At 66.0% G+C, this 24,561-nt stretch overlaps 1 protein-coding gene across 1 annotated transcript in view; it reads left to right on the top strand.

Moving 5' to 3' along the window:
* ppm1e (protein phosphatase, Mg2+/Mn2+ dependent, 1E) overlaps positions 1–24,561 on the top strand; it is a 122,066-nt gene that overhangs the window by 82,885 nt on the left and 14,620 nt on the right. Inside the window, exon 3 of the mRNA XM_072469902.1 lies at positions 2,280–2,468. Coding sequence (XP_072326003.1) covers positions 2,280–2,468 — 189 coding nt within the window. The remainder of the gene's footprint in view (positions 1–2,279; positions 2,469–24,561) is intronic.

Here is a 24,561-nt window from a genome sequence, read left to right as displayed (position 1 = left end):
TAACACCATGGACATGACATCTGCAAACCCCTGCCAAAATCCCCTAAGTTTTGGGCATGCCCAGAACATATGGACAAGGTGTCCTCCTGCACATTTTGCACACCTGTCTTCTACCCCAAAGAACCTGCTCATCCGGGCCACTGTCCTGTGAGCCTGGTGAACGACCTTAAATTGTATCAGGCTGAGCCTGGCGCATGTTGCGGACGCGTTGACTCTGCTCAATGCATCTTCCCAGAGACCATCTCCTCCTCCTAACTCCTCTTCCCATTTGTGTTTCAGCTCCTCGGTCTGTGTTTCCTCTGACCCCATAAGTTCCTTATAAATGTCCAAAACCCTCCCTTCTCCCACCCACACTCTGGAAATACTCTGTCCTGTATCCCTCTTGGTGGTAGGAGCGGGAAGGTTGAGAACTGCCTGCGTAGGAAGTCCCGCGCCTGCAGGTACCTGAATTCATTCCCTCCCGTCAATTCAAGGGGGGGGAGCCTCGGTTTAACGGCACATCGGACGGTGCCGCACTCCCGCAGTACTGCACTGCGAGCGTTAACCTGGGCCGTGTGTTCCAGTCTCCCGCGTGGGACGTTGAACTCTCGGCGAGAGTCATTTACACTGATCCATGGCTGACACTCCCAGCTCTTCATTGCTACCCCCTTTATTCAGACAGCAACTCAGAACAGAGCGCGGCCCAGATAAGGGGCAGGGAACTCTGCAGATTTGTACGTTATATTAAAAAAGCGTGACAGCAACAGCTGTCACAGGCAGTATGTCACGATGCGCAGCATCCATCTCCATCAGTCTCCCCAACTAAAGTAGGGCTGTTATCAATCAAAACGGTGAGTGGAACAGCAGGCGTGGGGCAGGTGGGGGGGGGGGGCGATAATGGGAGTTAATAATAATAATAACCTTTTATTGTCACAAGTATTATTGGCCCCCTTCTGCACTGTAAATTCTATGATAATCTATGATTAATCTAGGACAAAGGTTCGGAACAACATCGTGGGCCGAAGGGCCTGTTCTGTGCTGTATTTTTCTATGTTCTATGTACTGTGAAAAGCCCCTAGTCGCCACATTCCGGCGCCTGTTCGGGGAGGCCGGTACGGGAATTGAACCCGCGCTGCTGGCCTTGTTCTGCATTACAAGCCAGCTGTTAGGGGGAGGGGAGGCGACAGAGAAAGGTGAGGGGGGATTGGAGAGAGAAAAGGGCATTAGAGAGCAAACTCGCCGGGGGGGGGGAACAACAATGGCGATGGGGAGGCAGGAAGGGGAGCAAAGGGAGGGAGTGGAGGGGTATAGGAAAAGCAAGGTGACAGGAGGAATATTTGACAGTGAGTGGAATTGGGAGGGGGAGGGGGGGGTGATAGGATTGGAGGTGAATGGGGAAGGCAGACGCGAGGGGAAGGCTGAAGAGCACTTGGGGAGGAGTGGCCAGGAGGAGGAGCCGGTTGGCGAGGATGATGAGGAGGACTCTGGCAGCCGGAGACCGTGTTGGACTGTGCAGAATTGAGGGCCTCCCTGACAGCCGCACCTGGTGACCAGCCGATGCTGTCTGTGTCCTGGCATCGCCTCAAAAGCTGAGGTCCTGTTGATGGGGCATCGGTCCCACTGGCTCAGAGTTGCTCAGAGGGAGCGGCCACACAGGAAACAAAGGTTTATTGAAGGTAGAACAAAAGTCTATACACCACCGCTCCCCGGAGGGACTCCTGAGACCGGCCCATACCCGGGCCGGCGTTTTTATGTCCAGGTTTGTTCGCTGCTAATGAGGGAGCTCCGCCCCCTCAGCCGGGTAGCTCGGATTCCTCGAGAGTCACGTAGCGCCTAATCGGTCCGGACCCGAGGCTCCCGGGTAGGATTCTTCCCTCCGTCTCCGTAGCTCTGACTGGTTTCTCTGCCGTCGCCAAATGCTGGCCGAGCCAGCCACGTCCGCATCCCAAGAACGAATAATAAAATAAATAGATGCACCTCTTTCCTTTTTAACCCTGCAGATTAGACCACTGCGTTTTCTTATTCCAGCCGTTTTGGATCGTAACCCTCTGTGGGAACCAACTGTCCCTCTTTTCCCCTTTAATTCTTTAGTCAATTATCCTAATCATGTGGCGTCAGGTGACCAAGCAGATTCCTGTTTGTGGGATCTTGCTGTTCACAACATTCCGTGAGACCACGTTTGGAAAAGGAAAAGCACCTCGTTGGTTGTTAGTTGATTCGTGACGCTCGGAGGACAGGCGCTACAGTAATGCAGAAACTTTCTCTCCTCTTTCCGGAACTTTCCCCTCTTCTCTCGCCAGGATCAGGAGGAGCAGTCGTTTTTTGCTGTGTTTGACGGACACGGAGGGGTGGATGCAGCGATCTACGCCTCCCTCCATCTCCATGTCAACCTCGTCCGACAGGAAATCTTCCAGCATGATCCCGCCGAGGCCCTGTGCCGGGCTTTCCGCCTGACGGATGAGCGTTTCATTCAGAAGGCCGCCAGAGAGGTTCGTGACCAACTCCCGGGCGACCTCCACCGGGCGTTCGACTTTGGGTTGAGTTGTCAGACTGATCAGCCTGGGCTTTCATTCCCCCTCCCCACCCACACGCCCCTGCCCCGCACTGTCCCCCACACCCCAGCTACACCCCCAGCCCCAGCTACACCCCTCCAACCCCCAGCTACACCCCCAACCCCAGCTACACCCCCCAACCCCCAGCTACACCCCCAACCCCCAGCTACACCCCCAACCCCCAGCTACACCCCCAACCCCAGCTACACCCCCCCAACCCCCAGCTACACCCCCCCAACCCCAGCTACACCCCCAACCCCCAGCTACACCCCCCAACCCCCAGCTACACCCCCAACCCCCAGCTACACCCCCAACCCCAGCTACACCCCCAACCCCAGCTACAACCCCAACCCCAGCTACACCCCCCAACCCCAGCTACACCCCCCCAACCCCCAGCTACACCCCCAACCCCCAGCTACACCCCCAACCCCAGCTACACCCCCAACCCCAGCTACACCCCCAACCCCAGCTACACCCCCCCAACCCCAGCTACACCCCCCAACCCCCAGCCACACCCCAACCCCCAGGTACACCCCCAGCTACACCCCCCAACCCCCAGCTACACCCCCCAACCCCCAGCTACACCCCCCAACCCCCATCTACACCCCCCAACCCCCAGCTACACCCCCAACCCCCAGCTACACCCCCAACCCCAGCTACACCCCCAACCCCCAGCTACACCCCCAACCCCAGCTACACCCCCAACCCCCAGCTACACCCCCAACCCCAGCTACACCCCCGCCAACCCCCAGCTACACCCCCAACCCCAGCTACACCCCCCCAACCCCCAGCTACACCCCCCCAACCCCAGCTACACCCCCAACCCCCAGCTACACCCCCCAACCCCCAGCTACACCCCCAACCCCAGCTACAACCCCAACCCCAGCTACACCCCCCAACCCCAGCTACACCCCCCCAACCCCCAGCTACACCCCCAACCCCCAGCTACACCCCCAACCCCAGCTACACCCCCAACCCCAGCTACACCCCCCCAACCCCCAGCTACACCCCCAACCCCCAGCCACACCCCCAACCCCCAGGTACACCCCCAGCTACACCCCCCAACCCCCAGCTACACCCCCCAGCTACACCCCCCAACCCCCATCTACACCCCCCAACCCCCAGCTACACCCCCAACCCCCAGCTACACCCCCAACCCCAGCTACACCCCCAACCCCCAGCTACACCCCCAACCCCCAGCTACACCCCCAACCCCCAGCTACACCCCCAACCCCAGCTACACCCCCGCCAACCCCCAGCTACACCCCCAACCCCCAGCTACAACCCCCAAGCCCCAGCTACACCCCCAACCCCCAGCTACAACCCCCAAGCCCCAGCTACACCCCCCAACCCCAGCTACACCCCCAACCCCAGCTACACCCCCAACCCCAGCTACACCCCCAACCCCAGCTACACCCCCAACCCCAGCTACACCCCCAACCCCAGCTACACCCCCAACCCCAGCTACACCCCCAACCCCAGCTACACCCCCAACCCCAGCTACACCCCCAACCCCAGCTACACCCCCAACCCCAGCTACACCCCCAACCCCAGCTACACCCCCCACACCCAGCACCACCCCCAACCCCAGCTACATCCCCAACCCCAGCTACACCCCCACCCACCCCAGCTACACCCCCAACCCCCAGCTACACCCCCAACCCCCAGCTACACCCCCAACCCCCAGCTACACCCCCAACCCCCAGCTACACCCCCAACCCCCAGCTACACCCCCCAACCCCCAGCTACACCCCCCAACCCCCAGTTACACCACCAACCCCCAGCTACACCCCCAACCCCCAGCTACACCCCCAACCCCCAGCTACACCCCCCAACCCCCAGCTACACCCCCCAGCTACACCCCCAGCTGCACCCCACCAACCCGCAGCTGCACCCCACCAACCCCCAGCTGCACCCCACCAACCCCCAGCTACACCCCACCAACCCCCAGCTACACCCCCAACCCCCAGCTACACCCCAACCCCCAGCTACACCCCCAACCCACAGCTACACTCCCCAACCCCCAGCTACACTCCCCAACCCCCAGCTACACCCAACTCCCAGCTACACCCCCAACCCCCAGCTACACCCCCAACCCCCAGCTACACCCCCAACCCCCAGCTACACCCCCAACCCCCAGCTACACCCCCAACCCCCAGCTACACCCCCAACCCCCAGCTACACCCCCAACCCCCAGCTACACACCCAACCCCCAGCTACACCCCCCAACCCCCAGCTACACCCCCAACCCCCAGCTACACCCTCAACCCCCAGCTACACCCCCAACCCCCAGCTACACCCCCCAACCCCCAGCTACACCCCCAACCCCCAGCTACATCCCCCCCAACTCCCAGCTACACCCACATCCCCCAGCCACACCCCCCAACCCCCTAGCTACATCCCCCCCCAACTCCCAGCTACATCCCCCCCAACCCCCAGCTACACCCCCAACCCCCAGCTACACCCCCAACCCCCAGCTACACCCCCAACCCCCAGCTACACCCCCCAACCCCCAGCTACACCCCCCAACCCCCAGCTACACCCCCCAACCCCCAGCTACACCCCCAACCCCCAGCTACACCCCCCAACCCCCAGCTACACCCCCAACCCCCAGCTACACCCCCAACCCCCAGCTACACCCCCAACCCCCAGCTACACCCCCAACCCCCAGCTACACCCCCAACCCCCAGCTACACCCCCAACCCCCAGCTACACCCCCAACCCCCAGCTACACCCCCCAACCCCAGCGACACCCCCCAACCCCCAGCTACACCCCCCAACCCCCAGCTACACCCCCCAACCCCCAGCTACACCCCCAACCCCCAGCTACACCCCCAACCCCCAGCTACACCCACCAACCCCCAGCTTCACCCCCCCAACCCCCAGCTACACCCCCAACCCCCAGCTACACCCCCAACCCCCAGCTTCAGCCCCAGCTGCACCCCCCCAACCCCCAGCTACACCCCCCCAACCCCCAGCTACAACCCCCAACCCCCAGCTACAACCCCCAGCCACACCCCCCAACTCCCAGCCACACCCCCAACCCCCAGCCACACCCCCAACCCCCAGCTACACCCCCCAACCCCCAGCTACACCCCCAACCCCCAGCTACACCCCCAACCCCCAGCTACACCCCCAACCCCCAGCTACACCCCCAACCCCCAGCTACACCCCCAACCCCCAGCTACACCCCCAACCCCCAGCTACACCCCCTAACCCCAGCTACACCCCTCCAACCCCCAGCTACAACCCCTAACCCCCAGCTACAACCCCCAGCTACACCCCCCAACCCCCAGCTACACCCCCCAACCCCCAGCTACATCCCCCCCAACTCCCAGCTACACCCCCATCCCCCCAACCCCCTAGCTACATCCCCCCCCCCAACTCCCAGCTACATCCCCCCCAACTCCCAGTTACACCCCCCAACCCCCAGCTACACCCCCCAACCCCCAGCTACACCCCCCAACCCCCAGCTACATCCCCCCCAACTCCCAGCTACCCCCCAACACCCAGCTGCACCCCCAACCCCCAACTACACCCCCCAACCCCCAGCTACAACCCCCCAACCCCCAGCTACAACCCCCAACCCCCAGCTACAACCCCCAACCCCCAGCTACAACCCCCAACCCCCAGCTACAACCCCCAACCCCCAGCTACACCCCCCAACCCCCAGCTACACCCCCCAACCCCCAGCTACACCCCCCAACCCCCAGCTACACCTCCCAACCCCCAGCTGCACCCCCCAACCCTCAGTTACACCCCATTAACTCCCAGCTACACCACCCAACCCTGAGCTACACCCCCCAACCCCCAGCTACACCCCCAACCCCCAGCTACAACCCCCAACCCCCAGTTACACCCCATTAACTCCCAGCTACACCCCCCAACCCCGAGCTACACGCCCCAACCCCCAGCTACAACCCCCAACCCCCAGCTACAACCCCCAACCCCCAGCTACACCCCCGAACCCCCAGCTACACCCCCAACCCCCAGCTACACCCCCCAACCCCCAGCTACAACCCCCAACCCCCAGCTACAACCCCCAACCCCCAGCTACAACCCCCAACCCCCAGCTACAACCCCCAACCCCCAGCTACAACCCCCAACCCCCAGCTACAACCCCCAACCCCCAGCTACAACCCCCAACCCCCAGTCACACCCCCCAACCCCCAGCTACAACCCCCAACCCCCAGCTACAACCCCCAACCCCCAGCTACAACCCTCAACCCCCAGCTACAACCCCCAACCCCCAGCTACACCCCCCAACCCCCAGCTACACCCCCCAACCCCCAGCTACACCCCCAACCCCCAGCTACACCCCCAACCCCCAGCTACAACCCCCAAACCCCAGCTACAACCCCCAACCCCCAGCTACAACCCCCAACCCCCAGCTACAACCCCCAACCCCCAGCTACAACCCCCAACCCCCAGCTACAACCCCCAACCCCCAGCTACAACCCCCAACCCCCAGTCACACCCCCAACCCCCAGCTACAACCCCCAACCCCCAGCTACATCCCCCCCAACCCCCAGCTACATCCCCCCCAACCCCCAGCTACACCCCCAACCCCCAGCTACACCCCCAACCCCCAGCTACATCCCCCCTAACTCCCAGCTACACCCCCATCCCCCAGCCACACCCCCCAACCCCCTAGCTACATCCCCCCCCAACTCCCAGCTACATCCCCCCCAACTCCCAGCTACATCCCCCCCAACCCCCAGCTACACCCCCAACCCCCAGCTACACCCCCAACCCCCAGCTACACACCCAACCCCCAGCTACAACCCCCAACCCCCAGTCACACCCCCAACCCCCAGCTACAACCCCCAACCCCCAGCTACATCCCCCCCAACCCCCAGCTACATCCCCCCAACCCCCAGCTACACCCCCAACCCCCAGCTACACCCCCAACCCCCAGCTACATCCCCCCCAACTCCCAGCTACACCCCCATCCCCCAGCCACACCCCCCAACCCCCTAGCTACATCCCCCCCCCAACTCCCAGCTACATCCCCCCCAACTCCCAGCTACATCCCCCCCAACCCCCAGCTACACCCCCAACCCCCAGCTACACCCCCAACCCCCAGCTACACCCCCCAACCCCCAGCTACACCCCCCAACCCCCAGCTACACCCCCAACCCCCAGCTACACCCCCAACCCCCAGCTACACCCCCAACCCCCAGCTACACCCCCCAACCCCCAGCTACACCCCCCAACCCCCAGCTACACCCCCAACCCCCAGCTACACCCCCAACCCCCAGCTACACCCCCAACCCCCAGCTACACCCCCAACCCCCAGCTACACCCCCAACCCCCAGCGACACCCCCCAACCCCCAGCTACACCCCCCAACCCCCAGCTACACCCCCCAACCCCCAGCTACACCCCCCAACCCCCAGCTACACCCCCAACCCCCAGCTACACCCCCAACCCCCAGCTACACCCCCAACCCCCAGCTACACCCCCAACCCCCAGCTACACCCACCAACCCCCAGCTACACCCCCCCAACCCCCAGCTACACCCCCAACCCCCAGCTACACCCCCAACCCCCAGCTTCACCCCCAGCTGCACCCCCCCAACCCCCAGCTACACCCCCCCAACCCCCAGCTACACCCCCAACCCCCAGCTACACCCCCCAACCCCAGCTACACCCCTCCAACCCCCAGCTACAACCCCTAACCCCCAGCTACAACCCCCAGCCACCCCCCCATCCCCCAGCCACACCCCCCAACCCCCAGCTACATCCCCCCAACCCCAGCTACATCCCCCCCAACCCCCAGCTACACCCCCCAACCCCCAGCTACACCCCCCAACACCCAGCTACATCCCCCCCAACTCCCAGCTACACCCCCATCCCCCCAACCCCCTAGCTACATCCCCCCCCCCAACTCCCAGCTACATCCCCCCCAACTCCCAGCTACACCCCCAACCCCCAGCTACACCCCCAACCCCCAGCTACACCCCCCAACCCCCAGCTACACCCCCCAACCCCCAGCTACACCCCCCAACCCCCAGCTACACCCCCCAACCCCCAGCTACATCCCCCCCCAACTCCCAGCTACCCCCCCAACACCCAGCTGCACCCCCAACCCCCAACTACACCCCCCAACCCCCAGCTACAACCCCCCAACCCCCAGCTACAACCCCCAACCCCCAGCTACAACCCCCAACCCCCAGCTACAACCCCCAACCCCCAGCTACAACCCCCAACCCCCAGCTACAACCCCCAACCCCCAGCTACAACCCCCAACCCCCAGCTACACCCCCCAACCCCCAGCTACAACCCCCAACCCCCAGCTACACCCCCAACCCCCAGCTACACCCACCAACCCCCAGCTACACCCCCCCAACCCCCAGCTACACCCCCAACCCCCAGCTACACCCCCAACCCCCAGCTTCACCCCCAGCTGCACCCCCCCAACCCCCAGCTACACCCCCCCAACCCCCAGCTACACCCCCAACCCCCAGCTACACCCCCCAACCCCAGCTACACCCTTCCAACCCCCAGCTACAACCCCTAACCCCCAGCTACAACCCCCAGCCACCCCCCCCATCCCCCAGCCACACCCCCCAACCCCCAGCTACATCCCCCCACCCCCAGCTACATCCCCCCCAACCCCCAGCTACACCCCCCAACCCCCAGCTACACCCCCCAACACCCAGCTACATCCCCCCCAACTCCCAGCTACACCCCCACCCCCCCAACTCCCAGCTACATCCCCCCCAACTCCCAGCTACACCCCCCAACCCCCAGCTACACCCCCCAACCCCCAGCTACACCCCCCAACCCCCAGCTACATCCCCCCCCAACTCCCAGCTACCCCCCCAACACCCAGCTGCACCCCCAACCCCCAACTACACCCCCCAACCCCCAGCTACAACCCCCCAACCCCCAGCTACAACCCCCAACCCCCAGCTACAACCCCCAACCCCCAGCTACAACCCCCAACCCCCAGCTACAACCCCCAACCCCCAGCTACAACCCCCAACCCCCAGCTACACCCCCCAACCCCCAGCTACAACCCCCAACCCCCAGCTACACCCCCCAACCCCCAGCTACACCTCCCAACCCCCAGCTGCACCCCCCAACCCTCAGTTACACCCCATTAACTCCCAGCTACACCCCCCAACCCTGAGCTACACCCCCCAACCCCGAGCTACACCCCCCAACCCCCAGCTACAACCCCCAACCCCCAGTTACACCCCATTAACTCCCAGCTACATCCCCCCCAACCCCGAGCTACACGCCCCAACCCCCAGCTACAACCCCCAACCCCCAGCTACCACCCCCAACCCCCAGCTACACCCCCGAACCCCCAGCTACACCCCCGAACCCCCAGCTACACCCCCCAACCCCCAGCAAACCCCCCAACCCCCAGCAAACCCCCCAACCCCCAGCTACAACCCCCAACCCCCAGCTACAACCCCCAACCCCCAGCTACAACCCCCAACCCCCAGCTACAACCCCCAACCCCCAGCTACAACCCCCAACCCCCAGTCACACCCCCCAACCCCCAGCTACAACCCCCAACCCCCAGCTACAACCCCCAACCCCCAGCTACAACCCCCAACCCCCAGCTACACCCCCCAACCCCCAGCTACACCCCCCAACCCCCAGCTACACCCCCCAACCCCCAGCTACAACCCCCAACCCCCAGCTACATCCCCCCCAACCCCCAGCTACATCCCCCCCAACCCCCAGCTACACCCCCAACCCCCAGCTACACCCCACAACCCCCAGCTACATCCCCCCCAACTCCCAGCTACACCCCCATCCCCCAGCCACACCCCCCAACCCCCTAGCTACATCCCCCCCCCAACTCCCAGCTACATCCCCCCCAACTCCCAGCTACACCCCCAACCCCCAGCTACACCCCCAACCCCCAGCTACACACCCAACCCCCAGCTACACCCCCAACCCCCAGCTACACCCCCCAACCCCAGCTACACCCCTCCAACCCCCAGCTACAACCCCTAACCCCCAGCTACAACCCCCAGCCACCCCCCCCATCCCCCAGCTACATCCCCCCCAACCCCCAGCTACATCCCCCCAACCCCCAGCTACATCCCCCCAACCCCCAGCTACATCCCCCCCAACCCCCAGCTACATCCCCCCCAACCCCCAGCTACATCCCCCCCAACCCCCAGCTACATCCCCCCCAACCCCCAGCTACACCCCCAACCCCCAGCTACACCCCCAACCCCCAGCTACATCCCCCCCAACTCCCAGCTACACCCCCATCCCCCAGCCACACCCCCCAACCCCCTAGCTACTTCCCCCCCCCAACTCCCAGCTACATCCCCCCCAACCCCCAGCTACACCCCCAACCCCCAGCTACGCCCCCAACCCCCAGCTACACACCCAACCCCCAGCTACACCCCCCAACCCCCAGCTACACCCCACAACCCCCAGCTATACCCCCAGCTACACCCCCAACCCCCAGCTACACCCCCCAACCCCCAGCTACACCCCCCAACCCCCAGCTACACCCCAACCCCCAGCTACACCCCCAACCCCCAGCTACACCCCCAACCCCCAGCTACACCCCCAACCCCCAGCTACACCCCCAACCCCCAGCTACACCCCCAACCCCCAGCTACACCCCCAACCCCCAGCTACACCCCCCAACCCCAGCTACACCCCCCAACCCCAGCTACACCCCCCAACCCCAGCTACACCCCCCAACCCCCAGCTACACCCCCCAACCCCCAGCTACACCCCCCAACCCCCAGCTACACCCCCAACCCCCAGCTACACCCCCCAACCCCCAGCTACACCCCCAACCCCCAGCTACACCCCCAACCCCCAGCTACACCCCCAACCCCCAGCTACACCCACCAACCCCCAGCTACAACCCCTAACCCCCAGCTACAACCCCCAGCCACCCCCCCCCCATCCCCCAGCCACACCCCCCAACCCCCAGCTACATCCCCCCAACCCCAGCTACATCCCCCCCAACCCCCAGCTACACCCCCCAACCCCCAGCTACACCCCGCAACACCCAGCTACATCCCCCCCAACTCCCAGCTACACCCCCATCCCCCCAACCCCCTAGCTACATCCCCCCCCCAACTCCCAGCTACATCCCCCCCAACTCCCAGCTACACCCCCAACCCCCAGCTACACCCCCAACCCCCAGCTACACCCCCCAACCCCCAGCTACACCCCCCAACCCCCAGCTACATCCCCCCCAACCCCCAGCTACATCCCCCCCCAACTCCCAGCTACCCCCCCAACACCCAGCTGCACCCCCAACCCCCAACTACACCCCCCAACCCCCAGCTACAACCCCCCAACCCCCAGCTACAACCCCCAACCCCCAGCTACAACCCCCAACCCCCAGCTACAACCCCCAACCCCCAGCTACAACCCCCAACCCCCAGCTACAACCCCCAACCCCCAGCTACAACCCCCAACCCCCAGCTACAACCCCCAACCCCCAGCTACACCCCCCAACCCCCAGCTACAACCCCCAACCCCCAGCTACACCCCCAACCCCCAGCTACACCCACCAACCCCCAGCTACACCCCCCCAACCCCCAGCTACACCCCCAACCCCCAGCTACACCCCCAACCCCCAGCTTCACCCCCAGCTGCACCCCCCCCAACCCCCAGCTACACCCCCCCAACCCCCAGCTACACCCCCAACCCCCAGCTACACCCCCCAACCCCAGCTACACCCCTCCAACCCCCAGCTACAACCCCTAACCCCCAGCTACAACCCCCAGCCACCCCCCCATCCCCCAGCCACACCCCCCAACCCCCAGCTACATCCCCCCACCCCCAGCTACATCCCCCCCAACCCCCAGCTACACCCCCCAACCCCCAGCTACACCCCCCAACACCCAGCTACATCCCCCCCAACTCCCAGCTACACCCCCATCCCCCCAACCCCCTAGCTACATCCCCCCCCCAACTCCCAGCTACATCCCCCCCAACTCCCAGCTACACCCCCCAACCCCCAGCTACACCCCCCAACCCCCAGCTACACCCCCCAACCCCCAGCTACATCCCCCCCCAACTCCCAGCTACCCCCCCAACACCCAGCTGCACCCCCAACCCCCAACTACACCCCCCAAACCCCAGCTACAACCCCCCAACCCCCAGCTACAACCCCCAACCCCCAGCTACAACCCCCAACCCCCAGCTACAACCCCCAACCCCCAGCTACAACCCCCAACCCCCAGCTACAACCCCCAACCCCCAGCTACACCCCCCAACCCCCAGCTACAACCCCCAACCCCCAGCTACACCCCCCAACCCCCAGCTACACCTCCCAACCCCCAGCTGCACCCCCCAACCCTCAGTTACACCCCATTAACTCCCAGCTACACCCCCCAACCCTGAGCTACACCCCCCAACCCCGAGCTACACCCCCCAACCCCCAGCTACAACCCCCAACCCCCAGTTACACCCCATTAACTCCCAGCTACACCCCCCAACCCCGAGCTACACGCCCCAACCCCCAGCTACAACCCCCAACCCCCAGCTACAACCCCCAACCCCCAGCTACACCCCCGAACCCCCAGCTACACCCCCGAACCCCCAGCTACACCCCCCAACCCCCAGCAAACCCCCCAACCCCCAGCTACAACCCCCAACCCCCAGCTACAACCCCCAACCCCCAGCTACAACCCCCAACCCCCAGCTACAACCCCCAACCCCCAGCTACAACCCCCAACCCCCAGCTACAACCCTCAACCCCCAGTCACACCCCCCAACCCCCAGCTACAACCCCCAACCCCCAGCTACAACCCCCAACCCCCAGCTACAACCCCCAACCCCCAGCTACACCCCCCAACCCCCAGCTACACCCCCCAACCCCCAGCTACAACCCCCAACTACATCCCCCCCAACCCCCAGCTACATCCCCCCCAACCCCCAGCTACACCCCCAACCCCCAGCTACACCCCCCAACCCCCAGCTACATCCCCCCCAACTCCCAGCTACACCCCCATCCCCCAGCCACACCCCCCAACCCCCTAGCTACATCCCCCCCCCAACTCCCAGCTACATCCCCCCCAACCCCCAGCTACACCCCCAACCCCCAGCTACACCCCCAACCCCCAGCTACACCCCCAACCCCCAGCTACACACCCAACCCCCAGCTACACCCCCAACCCCCAGCTACACCCCCCAACCCCAGCTACACCCCTCCAACCCCCAGCTACAACCGCTAACCCCCAGCTACAACCCCCAGCCACACCCCCCATCCCCCAGCTACATCCCCCCCAACCCCCAGCTACATCCCCCCAACCCCCAGCTACATCCCCCCCAACCCCCAGCTACATCCCCCCCAACCCCCAGCTACATCCCCCCCAACCCCCAGCTACATCCCCCCCAACCCCCAGCTACACCCCCCAACCCCCAGCTACACCCCCAACCCCCAGCTACATCCCCCCCAACTCCCAGCTACACCCCCATCCCCCAGCCACACCCCCCAACCCCCTAGCTACTTCCCCCCCCCAACTCCCAGCTACATCCCCCCCAACCCCCAGCTACACCCCCAACCCCCAGCTACGCCCCCAACCCCCAGCTACACACCCAACCCCCAGCTACACCCCCCAACCCCCAGCTACACCCCACAACCCCCAGCTATACCCCCAGCTACACCCCCAACCCCCAGCTACACCCCCCAACCCCCAGCTACACCCCCCAACCCCCAGCTACACCCCAACCCCCAGCTACACCCCCAACCCCCAGCTACACCCCCAACCCCCAGCTACACCCCCAACCCCCAGCTACACCCCCAACCCCCAGCTACACCCCCAACCCCCAGCTACACCCCCAACCCCCAGCTACACCCCCCAACCCCAGCTACACCCCCCAACCCCAGCTACACCCCCCAACCCCCAGCTACACCCCCCAACCCCCAGCTACACCCCCCAACCCCCAGCTACACCCCCCAACCCCCAGCTACACCCCCCAACCCCCAGCTACACCACCAACCCCCAGCTACACCCCCAACCCCCAGCTACACCCCCAACCCCCAGCTACACCCCCAACCCCCAGCTACACCCCCAACCCCCAGCTACACCCACCAACCCCCAGCTACACCCCCCAACCCCCAGCTACACCCCCAACCCCCAGCTACACCCCCAACCCCCAGCTTCACCCCCAGCTGCACCCCCCCAACCCCCAGCTACAACCCCCCCAACCCCCAGCTACAACCCCCAACCCCCAGCTACAACCCCCAGCCACACCCCCCAACTCCCAGCCACACCCCCAACCCCCAGCCACACCCCCAACCCCCAGCTACACCCCCAACCCCCAGCTACACCCCCAACCCCCAGCTACACCCCCAACCCCCAGCTACACCCCCAACCCCCAGCTACACCCCCAACCCCCAGCTACACCCCCCAACCCCAGCTACACCACTCCAACCCCCAGCTACAACCCCTAACCCCCAGCTACAACCCCCAGCCACACCCCCCATCCCCCAGCCACACCCCCCAACCCCCAGCTACATCCCCCCAACCCCCAGCTACATCCCCCCCAACCCCCAGCTACACCCCCCAACCCCCAGCTACACCCCCCAACCCCCAGCTACATCCCCCCCAACTCCCAGCTACACCCCCATCCCCCCAACCCCCTAGCTACATCCCCCCCCCAACTCCCAGCTACATCCCCCCCAACTCCCAGCTGCACCCCCAACCCCCAGCTACACCCCCCAACCCACAGCTACACCCCCCAACCCCCAGCTACATCCCCCCCCAACTCCCAGCTACCCCCCCAACACCCAGCTGCACCCCCAACCCCCAACTACACCCCCCAACCCCCAGCTACAACCCCCCAACCCCCAGCTACAACCCCCAACCCCCAGCTACAACCCCCAACCCCCAGCTACAACCCCCAACCCCCAGCTACAACCCCCAACCCCCAGCTACACCCCCCAACCCCCAGCTACACCCCCCAACCCCCAGCTACACCCCCCAACCCCCAGCTACACCCCCCAACCCCCAGCTACACCCCCCAACCCCCAGCTACACCTCCCAACCCCCAGCTGCACCCCCAACCCTCAGTTACACCCCATTAACTCCCAGCTACACCCCCCAACCCTGAGCTACACCCCCCAACCCCGAGCTACACCCCCCAACCCCCAGCTACAACCCCCAACCCCCAGTTACACCCCATTAACTCCCAGCTTCACCCCCCAACCCCGAGCTACACGCCCCAACCCCCAGCTACAACCCCCAACCCCCAGCTACAACCCCCAACACCCAGCTACACCCCCGAACCCCCAGCTACACCCCCCAACCCCCAGCTACACCCCCCAACCCCCAGCTACACCCCCCAACCCCCAGCTACACCCCCCAACCCCCAGCTACACCCCCCAACCCCCAGCTACAACCCCCAAACCCCAGCTACAACCCCCAACCCCCAGCTACAACCCCCAACCCCCAGCTACAACCCCCAACCCCCAGCTACAACCCCCAACCCCCAGCTACAACCCCCAACCCCCAGCTACAACCCCCAACCCCCAGCTACACCCCCAACCCCTAGCTACACCCCCCAACCCCCAGCTACACCCCCCAACCCCCAGCTACACCCCCAACCCCCAGCTACAACCCCCAACCCCCAGCTACAACCCCCAACCCCCAGCTACAACCCCCAACCCCCAGCTACAACCCCCAACCCCCAGCTACAACCCCCAACCCCCAGCTACAACCCCCAGCTACACCCCCCAGCTACACCCCCCAACCCCCAGCTACACCCCCAACCCCCAGTCACACCCCCAACCCCCAGCTACACCCCCCAACCCCCAGCTACACCCCCCAACCCCCAGCTACACCCCCCAACCCCCAGCTACACCCCCAACCCCCAGTCACACCCCCAACCCCCAGCTACACCCCCCAACCCCCAGCTACACCCCCCAACCCCCAGCTACACCCCCCAACCCCCAGCTACACCCCCAACCCCCAGCTACACCCCCAACCCCCAGCTTCACCCCCAGCTGCACCCCCCCAACCCCCAGCTACAACCCCCAACCCCCAGCTACAACCCCCAGCCACACCCCCCAACCCACACCCCATTAACTCCCAGCTACACCCCCAACCCTGAGCTACACCCCCCAACCCCGAGCTACACCCCCCAACCCCCAGCTACAACCCCCAACCCCCAGTTACACCCCATTAACTCCCAGCTACACCCCCCAACCCCGAGCTACACGCCCCAACCCCCAGCTACAACCCCCAACCCCCAGCTACAACCCCCAACCCCCAGCTACAACCCCCAACCCCCAGCTACACCCCCGAACCCCCAGCTACACCCCCCAACCCCCAGCTACACCCCCCAACCCCCAGCTACACCCCCCAACCCCCAGCTACACCCCCCAACCCCCAGCTACACCCCCCAACCCCCAGCTACAACCCCCAACCCCCAGCTACAACCCCCAACCCCCAGCTACAACCCCCAACCCCCAGCTACAACCCCCAACCCCCAGCTACAACCCCCAACCCCCAGCTACAACCCCCAACCCCCAGTCACACCCCCCAACCCCCAGCTACAACCCCCAACCCCCAGCTACAACCCCCAACCCCTAGCTACAACCCCCAACCCCCAGCTACAACCCCCAACCCCCAGCTACACCCCCCAACCCCCAGCTACACCCCCCAACCCCCAGCTACACCCCCCAACCCCCAGCTACACCCCCAACCCCCAGCTACAACCCCCAACCCCCAGCTACAACCCCCAACCCCCAGCTACAACCCCCAACCCCCAGCTACAACACCCAACCCCCAGCTACAACCCCCAACCCCCAGCTACACCCCCCAGCTACACCCCCCAACCCCCAGCTACACCCCCAACCCCCAGTCACACCCCCAACCCCCAGCTACACCCCCCAACCCCCAGCTACACCCCCCAACCCCCAGCTACACCCTCCAACCCCCAGCTACACCCCCAACCCCCAGTCACACCCCCAACCCCCATCTACACCCCCCAACCCCCAGCTACACCCCCCAACCCCCAGCTACACCCCCCAACCCCCAGCTACACCCCCAACCCCCAGCTACACCCCCAACCCCCAGTTTCACCCCCAGCTGCACCCCCCCAACCCCCAGCTACAACCCCCAACCCCCAGCTACAACCCCCAGCCACACCCCCCAACTCCCAGCCACACCCCCCAACCCCCAGCCACACCCCCAACCCCCAGCTACACCCCTCCAACCCCCAGCTACAACCCCCAACCCCCAGCTACAACCCCCAGCCACACACCCCATCCCCCAGCCACACCCCCCAACCCCCAGCTACATCCCCCCCAACCCCCAGCTACATCCCCCCCAACTCCCAGCTACACCCCCATCCCCCAGCCACACCCCCCAACCCCCAGCTACATCCCCCCCCAACTCCCAGCTACACCCCCCAACCCCCAGCTACACCCCCAACCCCCAGCTACATCCCCCCCAACTCCCAGCTACCCCCCCAACACCCAGCTGCACCTCCAACCCCCAACTACACCCCCAACCCCCAACTACACCCCCAACCCCCAGCTACAACCCCCCAACCCCCAGCTACAACCCCCCAACCCCCAGCTACAACCCCCCAACCCCCAGCTACAACCCCCCAACCCCCAGCTACAACCCCCCAACCCCCAGCTACAACCCCCAACCCCCAGCTACAACCCCCAACCCCCAGCTACAACCCCCAACCCCCAGCTACAACCCCCAACCCCCAGCTACAACCCCCAACCCCCAGCTACACACCCAACCCCCAGCCACACCCCCCAACCCCCTAGCTACATCCCCCCCCCAACTCCCAGCTACATCCCCCCCAACCCCCAGCTACACCCCCAACCCCCAGCTACACCCCCAACCCCCAGCTACACACCCAACCCCCAGCTACACCCCCAACCCCCAGCTACACCCCCCAACCCCAGCTACACCCCTCCAACCCCCAGCTACAACCGCTAACCCCCAGCTACAACCCCCAGCCACACCCCCCATCCCCCAGCTACATCCCCCCCAACCCCCAGCTACATCCCCCCAACCCCCAGCTACATCCCCCCCAACCCCCAGCTACATCCCCCCCAACCCCCAGCTACATCCCCCCCAACCCCCAGCTACATCCCCCCCAACCCCCAGCTACACCCCCCAACCCCCAGCTACACCCCCAACCCCCAGCTACATCCCCCCCAACTCCCAGCTACACCCCCATCCCCCAGCCACACCCCCCAACCCCCTAGCTACTTCCCCCCCCCAACTCCCAGCTACATCCCCCCCAACCCCCAGCTACACCCCCAACCCCCAGCTACGCCCCCAACCCCCAGCTACACACCCAACCCCCAGCTACACCCCCCAACCCCCAGCTACACCCCACAACCCCCAGCTATACCCCCAGCTACACCCCCAACCCCCAGCTACACCCCCCAACCCCCAGCTACACCCCCCAACCCCCAGCTACACCCCAACCCCCAGCTACACCCCCAACCCCCAGCTACACCCCCAACCCCCAGCTACACCCCCAACCCCCAGCTACACCCCCAACCCCCAGCTACACCCCCAACCCCCAGCTACACCCCCAACCCCCAGCTACACCCCCCAACCCCAGCTACACCCCCCAACCCCAGCTACACCCCCCAACCCCCAGCTACACCCCCCAACCCCCAGCTACACCCCCCAACCCCCAGCTACACCCCCCAACCCCCAGCTACACCCCCCAACCCCCAGCTACACCACCAACCCCCAGCTACACCCCCAACCCCCAGCTACACCCCCAACCCCCAGCTACACCCCCAACCCCCAGCTACACCCCCAACCCCCAGCTACACCCACCAACCCCCAGCTACACCCCCCCAACCCCCAGCTACACCCCCAACCCCCAGCTACACCCCCAACCCCCAGCTTCACCCCCAGCTGCACCCCCCCAACCCCCAGCTACAACCCCCCCAACCCCCAGCTACAACCCCCAACCCCCAGCTACAACCCCCAGCCACACCCCCCAACTCCCAGCCACACCCCCAACCCCCAGCCACACCCCCAACCCCCAGCTACACCCCCAACCCCCAGCTACACCCCCAACCCCCAGCTACACCCCCAACCCCCAGCTACACCCCCAACCCCCAGCTACACCCCCAACCCCCAGCTACACCCCCCAACCCCAGCTACACCACTCCAACCCCCAGCTACAACCCCTAACCCCCAGCTACAACCCCCAGCCACACCCCCCATCCCCCAGCCACACCCCCCAACCCCCAGCTACATCCCCCCAACCCCCAGCTACATCCCCCCCAACCCCCAGCTACACCCCCCAACCCCCAGCTACATCCCCCCCAACTCCCAGCTACACCCCCATCCCCCCAACCCCCTAGCTACATCCCCCCCCCAACTCCCAGCTACATCCCCCCCAACTCCCAGCTGCACCCCCAACCCCCAGCTACACCCCCCAACCCACAGCTACACCCCCCAACCCCCAGCTACATCCCCCCCCAACTCCCAGCTACCCCCCCAACACCCAGCTGCACCCCCAACCCCCAACTACACCCCCCAACCCCCAGCTACAACCCCCCAACCCCCAGCTACAACCCCCAACCCCCAGCTACAACCCCCAACCCCCAGCTACAACCCCCAACCCCCAGCTACAACCCCCAACCCCCAGCTACACCCCCCAACCCCCAGCTACACCCCCCAACCCCCAGCTACACCCCCCAACCCCCAGCTACACCCCCCAACCCCCAGCTACACCCCCCAACCCCCAGCTACACCTCCCAACCCCCAGCTGCACCCCCAACCCTCAGTTACACCCCATTAACTCCCAGCTACACCCCCCAACCCTGAGCTACACCCCCCAACCCCGAGCTACACCCCCCAACCCCCAGCTACAACCCCCAACCCCCAGTTACACCCCATTAACTCCCAGCTTCACCCCCCAACCCCGAGCTACACGCCCCAACCCCCAGCTACAACCCCCAACCCCCAGCTACAACCCCCAACACCCAGCTACACCCCCGAACCCCCAGCTACACCCCCCAACCCCCAGCTACACCCCCCAACCCCCAGCTACACCCCCCAACCCCCAGCTACACCCCCCAACCCCCAGCTACACCCCCCAACCCCCAGCTACAACCCCCAAACCCCAGCTACAACCCCCAACCCCCAGCTACAACCCCCAACCCCCAGCTACAACCCCCAACCCCCAGCTACAACCCCCAACCCCCAGCTACAACCCCCAACCCCCAGCTACAACCCCCAACCCCCAGCTACACCCCCAACCCCTAGCTACACCCCCCAACCCCCAGCTACACCCCCCAACCCCCAGCTACACCCCCAACCCCCAGCTACAACCCCCAACCCCCAGCTACAACCCCCAACCCCCAGCTACAACCCCCAACCCCCAGCTACAACCCCCAACCCCCAGCTACAACCCCCAACCCCCAGCTACAACCCCCAGCTACACCCCCCAGCTACACCCCCCAACCCCCAGCTACACCCCCAACCCCCAGTCACACCCCCAACCCCCAGCTACACCCCCCAACCCCCAGCTACACCCCCCAACCCCCAGCTACACCCCCCAACCCCCAGCTACACCCCCAACCCCCAGTCACACCCCCAACCCCCAGCTACACCCCCCAACCCCCAGCTACACCCCCCAACCCCCAGCTACACCCCCCAACCCCCAGCTACACCCCCAACCCCCAGCTACACCCCCAACCCCCAGCTTCACCCCCAGCTGCACCCCCCCAACCCCCAGCTACAACCCCCAACCCCCAGCTACAACCCCCAGCCACACCCCCCAACCCACACCCCATTAACTCCCAGCTACACCCCCAACCCTGAGCTACACCCCCCAACCCCGAGCTACACCCCCCAACCCCCAGCTACAACCCCCAACCCCCAGTTACACCCCATTAACTCCCAGCTACACCCCCCAACCCCGAGCTACACGCCCCAACCCCCAGCTACAACCCCCAACCCCCAGCTACAACCCCCAACCCCCAGCTACAACCCCCAACCCCCAGCTACACCCCCGAACCCCCAGCTACACCCCCCAACCCCCAGCTACACCCCCCAACCCCCAGCTACACCCCCCAACCCCCAGCTACACCCCCCAACCCCCAGCTACACCCCCCAACCCCCAGCTACAACCCCCAACCCCCAGCTACAACCCCCAACCCCCAGCTACAACCCCCAACCCCCAGCTACAACCCCCAACCCCCAGCTACAACCCCCAACCCCCAGCTACAACCCCCAACCCCCAGTCACACCCCCCAACCCCCAGCTACAACCCCCAACCCCCAGCTACAACCCCCAACCCCTAGCTACAACCCCCAACCCCCAGCTACAACCCCCAACCCCCAGCTACACCCCCCAACCCCCAGCTACACCCCCCAACCCCCAGCTACACCCCCCAACCCCCAGCTACACCCCCAACCCCCAGCTACAACCCCCAACCCCCAGCTACAACCCCCAACCCCCAGCTACAACCCCCAACCCCCAGCTACAACACCCAACCCCCAGCTACAACCCCCAACCCCCAGCTACACCCCCCAGCTACACCCCCCAACCCCCAGCTACACCCCCAACCCCCAGTCACACCCCCAACCCCCAGCTACACCCCCCAACCCCCAGCTACACCCCCCAACCCCCAGCTACACCCTCCAACCCCCAGCTACACCCCCAACCCCCAGTCACACCCCCAACCCCCATCTACACCCCCCAACCCCCAGCTACACCCCCCAACCCCCAGCTACACCCCCCAACCCCCAGCTACACCCCCAACCCCCAGCTACACCCCCAACCCCCAGTTTCACCCCCAGCTGCACCCCCCCAACCCCCAGCTACAACCCCCAACCCCCAGCTACAACCCCCAGCCACACCCCCCAACTCCCAGCCACACCCCCCAACCCCCAGCCACACCCCCAACCCCCAGCTACACCCCTCCAACCCCCAGCTACAACCCCCAACCCCCAGCTACAACCCCCAGCCACACACCCCATCCCCCAGCCACACCCCCCAACCCCCAGCTACATCCCCCCCAACCCCCAGCTACATCCCCCCCAACTCCCAGCTACACCCCCATCCCCCAGCCACACCCCCCAACCCCCAGCTACATCCCCCCCCAACTCCCAGCTACACCCCCCAACCCCCAGCTACACCCCCAACCCCCAGCTACATCCCCCCCAACTCCCAGCTACCCCCCCAACACCCAGCTGCACCTCCAACCCCCAACTACACCCCCAACCCCCAACTACACCCCCAACCCCCAGCTACAACCCCCCAACCCCCAGCTACAACCCCCCAACCCCCAGCTACAACCCCCCAACCCCCAGCTACAACCCCCCAACCCCCAGCTACAACCCCCCAACCCCCAGCTACAACCCCCAACCCCCAGCTACAACCCCCAACCCCCAGCTACAACCCCCAACCCCCAGCTACAACCCCCAACCCCCAGCTACAACCCCCAACCCCCAGCTACACCCCCAACCCCCAGCTACAACCCCCAACCCCCAGCTACACCCCCCAACCCCCAGCTACACCCCCCAACCCCCAGCTACACCTCCCAACCCCCAGCTGCACCCCCCAACCCTCAGTTACACCCCATTAACTCCCAGCTACACCCCCCAACCACGAGCTACACCCCCCAACCACGAGCTACACCCCCCAACCCCGAGCTACACCCCCCAACCCCCAGCTACAACCCCCAACCCCCAGTTACACCCCATTAACTCCCAGCTACACCCCCCCAACCCCGAGCTACACGCCCCAACCCCCAGCTACAACCCCCAACCCCAAGCTACACCCCCCAACCCCCAGCTACACCCCCCAACCCCCAGCTACACCCCCCAACCCCCAGCTACAACCCCCAACCCCCAGCTACAACCCCCAACCCCCAGCTACAACCCCCAACCCCCAGCTACAACCCCGAACCCCCAGCTACAACCCCCAGCTACACCCCCAACCCCCAGCTACACCCCCCAACCCCGAGCTACACCCAACCCCCAGCTACACCCCCAACCCCCAGCTACACCCCCAACCCCCAGCTACACCCCCAACCCCCAGCTACACCCCCAACCCCCAGCTACACCCCCAACCCCCAGCTACACCCCCAACCCCCAGCTACACCCCCAACCCCCAGCTACACCCCCAACCCCCAGCTACACCCCCAACCCCCAGCTACACCCCCAACCCCCAGCTACACCCCCAACCCCCAGCTACACCCCCAACCCCCAGCTACACCCCCCCAACCCCCAGCTACACCCCCAACCCCCAGCTACAACCCCCAACCCCCGCTACACCCCCCCAACCCCCAGCTACACCCCCCCAACCCCCAGCTACACCCCCAACCCCCAGCTACACCCCCAACCCCCAGCTACATCCCCAACCCCCAGCTACACCCCCAACCCCCAGCTACACCCCCAACCCCAGCTACATCCCCCCCAACTCCCAGCTACCCCCCCAACACCCAGCTGCACCCCCAACCCCCAACTACACCCCCAACCCCCAACTACACCCCCAACCCCCAGCTACAACCCCCCAACCCCCAGCTACAACCCCCCAACCCCCAGCTACAACCCCCAACCCCCAGCTACAACCCCCCAACCCCCAGCTACAACCCCCCAACCCCCAGCTACAACCCCCAACCCCCAGCTACACCCCCCAACCCCCAGCTACACCCTCCAACCCCCAGCTACACCCCCAACCCCCAGTCACACCCCCAACCCCCAGCTACACCCCCCAACCCCCAGCTACACCCCCCAACCCCCAGCTACACCCCCCAACCCCCAGCTACACCCCCAACCCCCAGCTACACCCCCAACCCCCAGTTTCACCCCCAGCTGCACCCCCCCAACCCCCAGCTACAACCCCCAACCCCCAGCTACAACCCCCAGCCACACCCCCCAACTCCCAGCCACACCCCCCAACCCCCAGCCACACCCCCAACCCCCAGCTACACCCCTCCAACCCCCAGCTACAACCCCCAACCCCCAGCTACAACCCCCAGCCACACACCCCATCCCCCAGCCACACCCCCCAACCCCCAGCTACATCCCCCCCAACCCCCAGCTACATCCCCCCCAACTCCCAGCTACAC

This window comes from Scyliorhinus torazame, chromosome 12, assembly GCF_047496885.1.
Source record: "Scyliorhinus torazame isolate Kashiwa2021f chromosome 12, sScyTor2.1, whole genome shotgun sequence".
NCBI lineage: Eukaryota > Metazoa > Chordata > Chondrichthyes > Carcharhiniformes > Scyliorhinidae > Scyliorhinus > Scyliorhinus torazame.
This window is presented reverse-complemented; position numbering and strand designations above follow the sequence as displayed.